Source organism: Tetrao urogallus, assembly GCF_951394365.1.
Source record: "Tetrao urogallus genome assembly, chromosome: 1".
Taxonomy (NCBI): Eukaryota; Metazoa; Chordata; class Aves; order Galliformes; family Phasianidae; genus Tetrao; species Tetrao urogallus.
Window position 1 is genome coordinate 140,100,395 of NC_136813.1, and position 13,914 is coordinate 140,114,308.

At 36.8% G+C, this 13,914-nt stretch overlaps 1 protein-coding gene across 1 annotated transcript in view; it reads right to left on the reverse strand.

Annotated features, from left to right (window-relative positions):
• SLC41A2 (solute carrier family 41 member 2) overlaps positions 1–13,914 on the reverse strand; it is a gene marked incomplete at both ends in the record, with an annotated part of 39,488 nt that overhangs the window by 19,330 nt on the left and 6,244 nt on the right. Inside the window, 5 exons of the mRNA XM_079534916.1 lie at positions 2,304–2,383; positions 2,905–3,052; positions 8,618–8,764; positions 10,311–10,455; positions 11,304–11,375. Of these exons, the coding sequence (XP_079391042.1) occupies positions 2,304–2,383; positions 2,905–3,052; positions 8,618–8,764; positions 10,311–10,455; positions 11,304–11,375 (592 nt within the window). The remainder of the gene's footprint in view (positions 1–2,303; positions 2,384–2,904; positions 3,053–8,617; positions 8,765–10,310; positions 10,456–11,303; positions 11,376–13,914) is intronic.

The window sequence follows — 13,914 nt, forward strand, 5'->3', positions numbered from 1 at the left end:
TCTGTGAAAGAAGCCAACCTTGAACAGGATGCAGAGTTCCACGTACAACAGCAGTCCATAACTGCTGTAAGGTAAAAGAACATCATCACTGCAACATTTGGAAGGAGCATGAGGCCTTGAGAAAGGCCTGAGCCCTTGAGATCTGTATGCGCTGTAGGCAGCAAGACTAGAACAAGCAAGTCTATGGAGGAAATCCAGAACTATTCTGGTACTGTACTGGAGCACAGATAGAAGTCTGATGGAAAACAGTACAAAACAATTGCTAGACAGTTGTTTGCATTTGTAATCGATGCATATCGTCTAAGAAAGCAGGACCACTGGTAAGAGCTTTGAGTGCACCTCACTAACAAGAAAACAGGATCCTCTTCTACATATCTAGGGAGTAACCAAAGAGGACTATTATGAGAAAACTTTCAGATGTAAAGCTGTAAAACAAAGTAAAGAAAGTAAAAGCTGAAGGTCATCATAGCTGCTCTGCTCTTTAGATATCTGGAAATCAAAACGAAACAAAATAAAAGTAGATGCAAATGCTTCTAATTTTAAATGAATATAAAGGACAGGCACAGGCAAGGAGCATAAAGACTGAAGAGTAAAAAATCAATTTACAGTCAGCAAAGAACAGAAGTTACAATACTGAAATGCTTCATATTTAATAAATAAAAACAAAAAAAAAAAAGAAAAAAGGAAATATAGGACTGTAATGGGAAGGAAGAAGAAGCAACCTGCTTTATGGAACATAGAAATACATGATTCCTTTTGTATCCTATCTTTGTAAAAAATGGAGATGCCTGATCACAAGCTTGTTCATATTAAGTCTGTAGTGCCTGAGGATAAATTCAATTTAAGTTTAGAGTGTCCTTAGAGAGCCAGATGAACAATCCATGAATTATCATGGATCATTTTTGGAAACTGATTATCTTGGAGGTTAGCAAATACCAGAGAGCTGTAATAGGGAAAACAGAAACTGTATCTCTAAGGACCAAAAAAATATCACCTGGGGAATCTGCATGTCACTGGAATTTATTCCTAGACAAGTACTGGAACAAATTATCAAACAGACAATTTGTAAGTGTTGAGAAGACATAAAAGCGGTAAAACAAGAGCTAACATGAATTTGCAAAAAACTTGCTTCCATCAAAGTAACACAATTTCCTCCTTTAACAAAACAGCTTGCCTAACAGGCACAGAAACAGATAAACTAATTCTTGACCGTAATAACCGTTAGCAAGATGTTTTGATGCTACCCCATGCCACATTTACATTAGCAACCTCTGGCAATTAGTTATACAATGGGCAATGTGTTTCAAAAATATTACTCATCATTAATATTAACATTCTGTTATCAAAGATGGTGAGCAAAATTAGTGATTATAATTTATTTAATTGATACCTCAGAAAAAAGTGCCCCTGGAGAATTTGTAAAGGCCAAGTTACGATAAGTCAAAGCACTCTGTAAGCCAAAATCAGAAGTCGGAAACATCTTGATAACTGGAGAAATGGTTTTAAAAATAGCAATGCATGAAAGTGCAAAATAATGTACAAAATGAAATAAAGAAATACAAAAGAGGATAAGAAGAGCCAGGCAGCAGTATAGTGGAAATATATCTGGTTATTATAATTACTGCAAGCTAATTACATATCAATCATATGATGTTGATGTAAAAACATTTGAAAAACATGCATTTTCACAAAACATTCAGACTAAGTCTAATAAGATATTAGATATTCATACAAAATTTGGCTTGATGTTAACATTACATATTAAAATTCTAATTCATGGAGTAAATTATCGTCAACACATTCTCACAACTGGAAAGTGCACCACAAAATAGGAACCAATACAAATACTTCTTTACAAATCTATTTATTTGCCTGTAGTATCTGTGTTAGTTCTTACACTTACATATGTTGCAAGTAAATATTAAAATACTCTTTTGAAAATTTGCTCCTGGATGTCCAAAAGGAAATCCTTTGAAATAAAATTTTATTTACGTTTTCCTCAGTCAAAACAGTTTCAATATTCTATTTGGTAATACTTGTATATACCTCTACTTCCATTTTCATGGTTTCTTAATGCATGCTTTAGGTTTCTGTTTCTCACATTTAATACTTTAATAGTTGTAAATAGGATCAAGAAGCTCTCCTTGGGAGTTCAAATTAACAATTGTTGACATCAAAATCAAGACTTGCAATGAATATAGCAGATCCTAATTTGCATAAAAAACATTTACTGTAACAGACTTTTATCAAATGAAGGTGCACCAATTGCTATATTGAATTATACAATCCTGCCATGGTCTTACCATTGATCACCGGGGTATAAACAACAATTCCAACCAAGTTTGGATCAGATACAGTTGTGTCCAGAATAAGGCCACCAATACTGAAAGACAAAGTACAATATTTAGAATAAGGCAAACAGACACATTAGTCATTATTACAAAACTTTTAGTAATCTCATCCTTGTAATATCACAATTTTCTTCTCAGTTTATCTTACTAACCTTATTTACTTGTCAACCTCATTAACTTGCTACAGTTACTGGCTTAAATATTACAACTGGTTGTATAACAAAGACAACAGAATTTCATGCAATCGCTCATCTTTCAAGATTCATAGCTTTCATTTGACTAAATCACAGTGTTGGTAAAAAGTTGCAGGAGATGAATAGTTTGAGTAGTTCACCATTTCCTTCATTAGATATGACACACTTCTGCTGAACCATTTCCACAGTGTATTGTTACCTTCTCCACTCATTCTAAACCATGACTTAACTATGTAACTTCCTAATTTTTGGAAGATTAGCCTCCATATTCTAGACGCTCCTTAAATGATTCTTTTAAGCAAAGTTAAATTAGATATATGGAGACAGAGGAGAGCCAAGGCAAACCACAACAGACTCACCTGCTTATAATCATGGCAGTTATAACAGGCTCCCATCCTGAATGGAGAACAGTTCTAGTAGCTGGGTGTTTGGCAGCTATGACAATCCCCATAGGAGTCAGAGCCAAAAAAAAGGCACCAACCAAAGGAGATATATAGTAATATGTTTCTGAAAAATAATACAGAAAAGTAAGTGTTTTGCTCTCCAGACATAATATAAGTTGTATTCTACATCAAGCAGTTGAGAAATTTTAATAGTCTTTATCACTACTGTTTTCACTATGCTATCCACTGCTGCATCAAACGATATGGTTGGTATAACATCTACCATATGTGATCACTTTCATCCATCCCATCAAGGACAAAACTATCTGTGCAAAGTAGGAACCTTTGAAGAATGTTTTTGTTTGATGTTTAATGATAAAAATGCAATGACAAAAAACATTATTTTGTTACACGTCTATTAAAAAAAAAAAAGGAACTGAACATGTTGAAAAAATATATTTTTTTAATATACAAAGTCAGAGCATATGTAAATCTCCTTCTTGCCAAAGCACAGATAATATGCTAACCTTCCCCAACACAGAACATCTAAAATGATGCAAGCACCTGGCATAATATTGAAACATTTTTATTAGTAGTTCAGTTGCTTTATAATCTGTCTGCAAGACTGGAAATCCACACCCATAATTCCACTGCCTGCACCCATCCATCAGAACAGCATCATATTTCATAGAAACACAAATACAAATACCATTAACTGAGTACCATCATAAAACAGAACTAATAATGCAGAGAGCTGTCTCCACAGAAAGAGTAATAAATTTTTCGGCTTAGTTCAGTCTTAGAGTCCCCTCCACTCAGAAGCCATCACAGTGATCCAGAAATTCCTAATTCAACAGTGTGGTAAGCAACAGAAAATTTATTCTCATGGCAAATATATACGCAGCTCATAAAAACACCTCATTTTTGCATATATTATTTTTATGAGAAATGTGGCAATGTATTTAATGTTAAACACATTCCATCTGAATTTTCAGAATTTGGACAACTCAATGCAAAATACAGTTTAAATTAACAGGCTGAAGTAGTTCTTTTTTTTTTTTTTTTTAAAGTAGTATTGAGCCCCCAGTACAAGAAAGACAGGGAGCTGTTGAAGAGGGTCCAGAGGAGGGCCACAAGGGTCATCAGGGGACTGGAGCATCTGCCCTACGAAGACAGGCTGAAGGAGCTGGGCTTGTTCAGCCTGGAGAAAAGAAAGCTGCAGGGTGACCTCATTGCAGCCTTTCAGTACCTAAAGGGAGCCTTAAACAGGAGGGGAATCAACTCTTTGAAAGGGTAGATAACTGCAGGACAGGGGGAAATGGTTTTAAGTTGAGGGAGGGGAGATTTAGGTTGGATGTCAGGGGGAAGTTCTTAACTGTGAGAGTGAGGTGCTGGAACAGGCTGCCCCAGAGAGGTTGATAATGCCCCATCCCTGGAGGTGTTCAAGGCCAAGTTGGATGGGACCCTGGGCAGCTTGGTCAGGAATTAAATGGGGAGGTTGGAGGCCCTGCCTGTGGCAGGGGGGTTGGAGATTCATTATTCTTGAGGCCCCTTCCAACCCGGGCCATTCTGTGATTCTGTGATTCTGAGATGTAGAACACATAAACTCTTCAACAAAGACAAATACCCAGTATATACAAAAATATTCCCACCCAAGCATTATGACTTATTACAAAGCTTGCAAATTCAAGCAATTACTACTTTGATGTTATCATGGTGGAGGGAGGGATAACAGCTAAAATTACTCCTGGAAGAATCATTCCAGTATTTTTAGATGTTACTGTCCTTCTGCATTGACTGGTAACAACCTCTGCAGCAGAGCTGGCACAAGAGACTAAGATTCCTATCACAGTGTAAGCTAAAAGTAGAAAGCTATCAGAATGAGAAAGAGACAAAGTCTAAAAGAGAAGTAATTTTTCCATTCCTTTTCGAGCTATTTTACAATATATTATATCCTTCCTTCGTAGTGCCTTTTTTCAGTCTTTTCTTTCTATAAGCAAAGAGATGGGCCTAATGTAAAAAAGTCTAACTCAAAAGAACATATACATGATACTTTCGTTCTGTCAAACAATAAAAAAGAAGAAAAAAAGTACTGATAGAAAGTTCTTGAACTTTTTGTCATGTGGACCGCTGCTTACTACACAGCTAGATGCATTTAGCAGAGGGTTGTTAGAGTTAGGGTAGTATGGTTGTGTTGCGATTGGACTTGATGATCTTTAAGGTCTTTTCCAACCTGAGCAATTCTATGATTCTATGATTCTTCCCTCCACTTGCAGCAAAGAAAGATCCCTGTGTATACTACAGTTGGTCACATGGAAAGGCATCATTTATTTTATACCTATTTTCTTAAACCTTTGATACTTCCCTCTTTTTCTCCTTTTAAGAGACGTTATGTTCCTTTTACTTATTCATTTTCTCCCTCTATGTCTGTTCTCCTCATATGCACCCAAGTTGAGGCACTCACATACACCAGAGCCACAATAACTGAAAGGTCAGAATGAGAAAACAGTTCAAAGATAGGATCCTCTGTTGCAAAACAAACAAACAAAAAACACTTAGCAGCAGAATAGAGATGCAGTGTTGAGCTTTATCCTAATTATTCACCAGTATTTAAAGATCTCTCACTTGCACACTTGCCCATTTACTTTTATGACAGGATTTTTACTAACATAGGAAATTAAAAGTTCACAAAAGCATGGCATTAACAATGTAAAGAACTTGTTAAAACATGTTCATGAGAAAAGGGAGAATATTTAACTATCAACATCAGTCTCTAAGCCTTGAGAGCTTGTTCAAGAATTACTAAGAACACTAAAAATAAGTGTTCTTCTAGTCAACTATGTTGTGTAACTCCTTCTTCTGGGAAATAAAAAGAAAAAAAAGCACAAAGATAAAAGAGAAATCATTCCAGCAAATGTACAATGATTAGTAACCAAGAGCTACTTAATAAGCAGCTTTTAATAAATTATGTATAATAAAAAATGCATATACAAATGTATCATCCTGCCACAGAAATGTTTTATATGGTATGAGAAAAAAGGAAAAAAAGTGGAAGACAGTCTTCAGTGTACAGTGATTCATGAACTATTACCAAAATAATTGCAATCTACATGTGCAGTGCAACAGGACTGTACTATTTCAGAAATCAACAGCCAAAAGCAATGGAAACTTTGCAACTCTTAGGAAACGCAATTAACTCATGGCTGATTTTCAACCCTTTTCCACTATAGGTGAACTCAACAACAGCAGCTACATGAAAGAAAGAAATGCGTATCTATACAATATGACAGCTTTTCAATCTACAGTGAGGAAAGCAAAAGTTAGATAAACTTTCAAGAGGGTGAATATATGTTTTATAGTAATTTTTAAAAAGTGTTTAGTGATATAAAAGATGATAAGAAAGAAAATGCAACAAGTGTTTTTTACACGCATGAGAGAGGGCTGTCAAGACTACTCAGCAATAGTAAAAATTTCCTCTGAGACAGCAAGTGAGAGGAGTTATTTTTTTGGCCTTATTTTAGTGTTTGTACATATTTTACTACGTACAAATGTCTCAATTTTATCATGGAGAAAAATACAGAGAAAAATTTATACCTGACACCTTTCAATGGAAACAGACATAGACCAGATTATAAAAGCTACCCAGTGTTACAAGAGTCATAAGTCTCTTCCTGAAAAGAACAAAAGCCAAGAGTGGTTCTCAGAAGCGGAGATGTTTGATGTCAGGATGAGTCCAGAGCTTAGATTTAAACAAAACAAAACAATAGCGACAAAAATAATACAAACTTGTGTTATGATAGTATACTAGCACTCTATTAGGATTCCCTGCTTAAAAAGTACTAGAGAGAATGATGAATGGATGAATAGGTTATCAGCCATGCTCATACTGCTAAAGAGGAAAAAATCAGGTATACGTATTAATCAATTTACCCATTTTAGACTACACAACTAAAATTTATCTAGTTTTTAAGGGAAAGGAGATGTAAAATTTAAGCCAAGGCAGCTGTTTCTTTATATAACTTTAAATTATACATCTCATCTATTAAGTTTATCTAAAAAGAGAACCATAGAAGCAATTAATAGTTTAGAAGCATATAACAGAAACTATCACAAGTAAGCTATGCTAGAATACAGCTCCCTGCAAGACCAGAGAAACTGCTCAGCACAATCCAACTCTTAGAAACAGCACGCAGGACTTTCCTTTAGCTATGGGACACTCTACTGGTAGAAAAGTTTACTACAAAAATCTTTGGAAACTGTAACGTCCAGATGCACCCCAGTCATATTCAATTCACAGAGAAATAAACAAATTATTCTACAGTAGCTGGAGAAGGGGAAATGGAATAACTGACCCCCCTTTTAGGGGTCATTTATCTCTACTTTTGATCACTCTGTAATCTTTATCTGGTAGATTTTTACATGGTAGATGTAATCCTGCTCAGTCTGCTTTGGTGGCTCTGCTATGGAGTTTATGACGTCTACTAGAGAAATATAAATTCTAGAAACACTCAACAGTTCTTCAACGAAGTTGAGCCTGTGAGCCTGAGTAAATAAAGAAGGAGGAAGGAGAGAAAAGGTTCCCAACCAAGTCCTTACTGATCTTCAATTTTTTAAGCCCCCATCCCCTCAGTAAACACTAACAGCCATCAATCGTGTCTGGAGAACTCAGATGCACATTTATTCCTTACGCAGGTATCTACTGCGATGTACTGTGCAGTGTGGTGCCACTGAAAATAATGCAGCCACTGGTAGGAATTAGATATGAATTAGAACTACACTACTTCTGGCATTGGTCAGCCAGGAGAAGAGGAGGTTCAGGTTCATCATTGCTCTCTACAGTGAGCTGAAAGGAGGCTGTGGTGAGGTAAGGGTTGGCCTCTTCTCTGAGGCAACAGTGATGGGATGAGAGGGAATGGCCTCAAGTTGCACCACATTTAGGTTTGATATTAGGAAACACTTCTTCTCAGAAAGAGTGGTGATGCACTGGCACAGGCTGCCCAGGAAGGTGATGGAGTCAAGGTGTTCCAGAACTGTGTGGATGTGGCACTGAGGGACATGGTCAGTGGGCATGGTGGGGCTGGGCTGACAGTTGGACTGGATGGTCATAGAGGTGTTTTCCAACCTTAATGATTCTAGATTCTACTTCAAAGCAAAAACTAGGAATCTGAAAACAATAATGGGGAGAGCACGCTTTGTCTTCTCAATCTACGCCTAAGAAGACTCGACAGATACGCGCATGTATTTACGGCACGTTCTGCAGTTAGAACAGGCGTTAAACGAAGTCACCCCGTGAGCTCGAGTGACGAGGTGCCAAGGGCGGGCCTGGAGCGCCCCCTAGCGGCAGCTCCGCCCCCTGCTGGAACGGGGAACAGGGCCAGAAGGACGCAATCCTCTGTGAGAAATTCCTTTCCCCTGGCTATGTAAGTACGTAGCAATGTGTTAGAAGGCGTCGTGATGTTATGCAGTACGTACAATGCGCAGTAATTACGAAGCGCACAAATTTGAATCATAAAGATCGAGGCAGTTCAACACCTTCAGTGCAAAGGGACAATTCAACAGGGCTCTGCGAAGCAAATAACTGACACAGGGGGCATGCAAGAAAAACTGGCTTCTCCCTCCCTGCCATATCGCTACCATCCCCCACACAAAACAGGCTTCTAGGGATAAATAAACCTAGGAGCATACTCACCAAGGCAAGCATAAAGACCCTGACTTATCCACGCTAGAATAGCAAGAGTGATAAGATCTCCAAAGCTTGCTGCTATAGGAGTGGCAACATTGTCAGGATTAATTCCAGTCTTCTTTGATCCAACAATAACTCCAACCATTATTATTCCTAGATTCAACAAAGAAGAAAGAACAGTAATGGTATCTACTGTTGTAATCACTTAGGAAATTTCAAGATAATGGCAACTGGAAACCTAGTAATTAAGTCTTTGCTTTTGTCCCTCCCACTTGACTGACTACTGTTTTAAGTTTCAGTCATTTTAAAAAATTAAGTTAGATTTAAAAAGAAAATGACACTAAGCATACACCAAAAAAATCAAGAACCATCTGTATAATGTATTATTTTGCTTACGATTAGAATTAGCAAGACTGAAATTGTAAATCAACCATTCCCTGAAGAAAAAACATTCAGCATATTACTTCTACGTCCCATTAACTTTAGATGATTGAAATTTTAATGCCTCTACCCTGAAAACAGCATTAGATAACATATCCATGTGTCTGAAATTGGGAAAAACTGATATTACAATTTTCATCTATTTTAGCAAGTAGCATTATTTATTGCAGACTAAATTAGGAGCTCACTTTCAGAAAAACTGCCTAGAGAATCACATGCCAAGAAATTTTCAACAGGACTGAAATGATGTCAGATTTCCGAAGTGCCTGTTTCATGCAAAGGAGGTTGATGTTCAGATAGCAATTTCCTGCGCAAGCCCATCACCAGATAACACCAAAAGTTTATTTTCATGTCCACCTAATATATGAGAAGGGGAAAAAACAAATTAATGTTCCCCAGCTCTCCTGCTGCTCTTAATTCTGTAGCATGATCAAATTCAATGGCTTTGTAGTTATTAAAAAAAAAGTGTAGGCTCTTAATTGAATGCATAACCTTAACAATTTCATAATTTTTGCATAAATAAGCAAGTCAATTTAATAAAAAGGAAGCAACATATTTTACTTGATCTACTATTATTAAGGCTTCTGATACTGTGTTTTTTTAGGAATATTTCAAAGGTAGAGTCACTCCTTTTTCACTCTTCTGTCCTGTAAGTGCTGCACTCTACGGTTAAATATTTCCTGACAATTGGCAAGAGATATTTAAATCCATCACACTGTGTGGCTCAGGACAGATACAATGATGCTGTTTGCAGAAGGGGACCTTAACTTGACCCAAAGCCTTCACACAGCAAACCAAATTGTTCACTTCAGAAACAAAGCAGAGCACAGGATAATATACAAGCTGCATGGATAAACAGGAAGTTTGGATTCAGCTGAACTAAAATTCAAGCTCACTTGATCTTAATTACAAATATGTCCTACCTGTTTACTATTAAGAATAAACTTTGTACATCACTGAATACAGAAAGTAGGAGAAAACAAATTCTTCACCCTACAAGGTAAAATCTAAAAGACATATGTTTTGTTTTAGACATGCTAAGGAGGACAGAAAATCAAATATTTTTGAAAGAATATGACAGATGTATGCAATATTCAGGCTTATATGGAAATTGTAAAAGGGTATCCTACCCATAACTGTGTTTCAGATGTTTTAGACTCTATCGGACTTAATTTTTTCATGAACAGCAGCATAATATACACTCAGCATGCACAGAGAATTAAAAAGCTATAAAAAGTAACATATATAAATCTTTTACCTTGTAAAAGAGAAGCTATGAATGCAGTTGCTACACTGCTAGAACACAGAAGGATTGAATGACTGAAGCTGTATTTGCCTTCTGGAATCCAGCCCAATATAACTGCTGCCACTGCTGCCAGAAAACCAACTACTGTTGCCTGAACCTGGAAAAATAAAAGAAGGAAAACAATTGTTTTTTAGTGATAAGTGACTCCTAAAATAGTTGATAGTTTTAAGAGGATTGCAGAATGATTTTGTTGTTCTTTCCTCCACATCTATTTGCAAGCTGTAAAGGGAGCATGCTCTGCTCATCTACTTTGTGGAGACAATGATAACTCTAGCTGACCAAGAAAAAACATCTCATGCTAACAGGAAAGGCCTTAACCACAATTCACAGACTGAAGAATAACAGAAGTCAGATTAGGGAAAAGAGCTGAGGAATTACAAGGAGCAAAAGATGAAATGCTTCAAAGAGGTTCCTAAGCCACTTAAAACAATGAAGTCACAGCATAAACTTTTCACTTATTCTTGAGTATGTTGCTTTATAACACAGCACATGAAATAGTTCTTAAGATTAAGAAATAGTTGCTTTGGAGATCAAACACTCCTTTCCTCAAATGAAGAAACTATTTAAAATATTGCTTGTTACCCAAAAGCTCCATCACATATTCTTTAAACGTTGAATCCAATGAAAATACAGCATTGAAAATATTTGGGAGGTCAAATTCCTTAGAAATGTGCTTTCAAAAAAATTAAAAGGAATTACCCTTGCTGCAGGCCCAAAGAATACTTTACTTTATATTTATTGTGATAAATATAAGTTTCTATTGCTTTATAGAAGAACTACACAGCACTAAAAAAGATCAGTCACAAAAACATTGCACATTAAGTATGAGACTTAAGTAGAATTTGTTTCCTTTTAACACTGGATCCTTCTTGTCCACATTTGTGGTGGGCTTTTTAAATAACTTCATTTACTTAAAAAAGTTAATAAAAAATCAATTACACTTACCTGTTTTAAGGCCAAATTGCCAATTATCAAGTTCCATTTCTCAATGGGAGAATCCATTTTTCCAATATTTACCTGTCAAAATTGTAAGAGAATTTCAGACATTTGGGTTTAAAATTGTATTACTTTGAAAATTCACTAACAAGGCAGAAACCCACATATAATTCAAATCTCATTGCAAAAAGAGACATTTTGAAAGTAAACTAAAACTTCTCTGTGCTTTTTCAAGTTAAACATTCCGGTTGATTTAAAATTGTATTTAAACCATCTATACAAAAGTAGCTAAGCTCAATGCAGCTTTGCATGCTAACTCGTTTAACATTAGCTTATTGTGCAAGGTACACTAGCTGCCTTGTGTTCCAGGAATGTCCAGGCACCACTAGTGATTAGATCAGAGGCTGAAAGGGAAAGTTCTCAGTGTTCAATCACCACAGGCTGAGCTTGTTTCTGTGGCCGTTAAATTCCATCAGCCAATCAAAAACTGCACAGGAATACAGTGTATGAGCACAAACACTCTCGTGGGAGTGTGTTAATTGACTGCAATAAAAATACTTGCATACAGACATTGGAAGTGATTAGAGAAGATGATAGACCACATCTCATTGCCTTTAGTATTCTAATTTTTCACTTATACAGCACAGCTACAGACTTACGATGCTTTAATGACATAGGTCCAATTGAAACACAATTGCTGGAAAGACAGTAAATTAATTATTCTGACAAAAAAGTATGCACATACTTTTACTGCAGTATTTCATACCTGCATTTATTTTTTGAATTAAACGAAAACTCTGAAGATAGCATGTACCACTGCAATATGACAATATTTAAAATAACTTCCTTCTTGAACTAAGTTTTTAATATTTTTTAGCATAAGCTGCAGTGATGTTGTCCACAGAATCCTAATCTTTAAAGTACTTTATATTTCTCTATAGGTCTTAATGCATATTTTTTTCCTCTTCTGATCATTTCTGATTGGTTTTACTTCTGTTCCATATTGTTCCATTTGTGATATTAATCAGTTGTGCAGAACAAAGTATTAAAAAAAACAGCGGCTTAAAAAAGGGAAATGAAATACGACACTATCTCAGTCTGCACTGTCATTATTTTACGGTGTTTGAAATACAGTCAAAGCTCCACAGGGAGGTGATTATCCCTCTACTCTGCCCTTGTGAGTCCCCATCTGGAGTACTGTGTCCAGGTCTGGGATCCCCATTATAAGAAAGACAGGGAGCTGTTGGAGAGGATCTAGAGGAGAGCCACGAAGATGATCTGGGGACTGGAGCATCTCTCCTACAAAGACAAGCTAAGGGAGCTGGGCTTGTTCAGCTTGGAGAACAGAAGGCTGTGGGGTGACTCCATTGCAGCCTTTTAGTACCTAAAGGGAGACTACAAACAGGAGGGGAGTCAATTCTCTCATCCCAAGCTGGATGTGGCTCTGGGCAACCTGGTCTAGGGACTGGCAACCCTGCACATATCAGGAAGGTTGAAACTAGATGGTCATTATGGTCCTTTTCAACCCAGGCATTTTATGACTCTGTACAAGGGTAGATAATGGCAGGACAAGGGGAAATGGTTTTAAGTTGAGGGAGGGAAGATTTAGGTTGGATGTCAGGGGGAAGTTCTTTACAGAGAGAGTGGTGAGGTGCTGGAACAGGCTGCCCAGGGGGATTGTGGATGCCCTGTCCCTAGAGGTGTTCAAGGCCAGGTTGGATGGGGCCTTGGGCAGCCTGGTCTAGTATTAGACATGAAAGTTGGTGATCCTACCTGTGGCAGGGGGGTTGGAGCTTGATGATCTTTGAGGTTCCTTCCAACCAGGGCCATTTTGTGATTCTGTGATTCTATGAACCACCTTTGTATTCTTTTTAAATATATACAATCAATGAATTAAATGACAGGCAATGGAGAGCTTTTTTTTTTTTTTTTTTTTTTTTTTTTTTTTGTTCTTTGAAGAAGCATTTAAAAAGTATCCAAAAAAACTGTTAAAACAGTAATTTTGCAAAATAGCCAATCCAATCCAAAAGTGAGCTGCTACCACAAAGTGCAGTTCTTTTTCCCCCTACCATTGGCTACATGTTTGTCATTCTTCAGCCAGATCCACCAATTCCACGAGTGAGTTCACATCAACTCGCACGTCAATCAGAGATTGATGGAAAACATTCTTTTGTGTAGTGAAAAATTTGTTTTTTTTTTCCTACAAAATGATCTGATCCACCCATGGTGGCACAAATACTCTTAGGATTTGAAAGGAAGAAGGAAAGTAGGAGGACTCCTTTCAGCTGCAGATTTCTATTAAGTGAGGTAAAGTTTATTGATATACTGTGGAATACACGAATCCAAACAAAAGGCTTGTAAATCCACAGTGCTAGCCTGATAACACACAGTAAAAATGAGAGTCTGAATAAAGTTTACAGGGATGTCTGGATGAGTGGGTTTTGGCGTTTTTTTTCTTTACTTCCTCTTAAAAAGGGAGAAGTAATAAGGAGAAAAGGCAACAGTGTGAATAGAGAAGATGAGAATGACGCAAAAAAAGCCAAAACAACACTGAAGAATACAAAGCATATCACGTACATATCATGCTTGAGCAGGCAGTTGACCTAAGTATACCTCATAC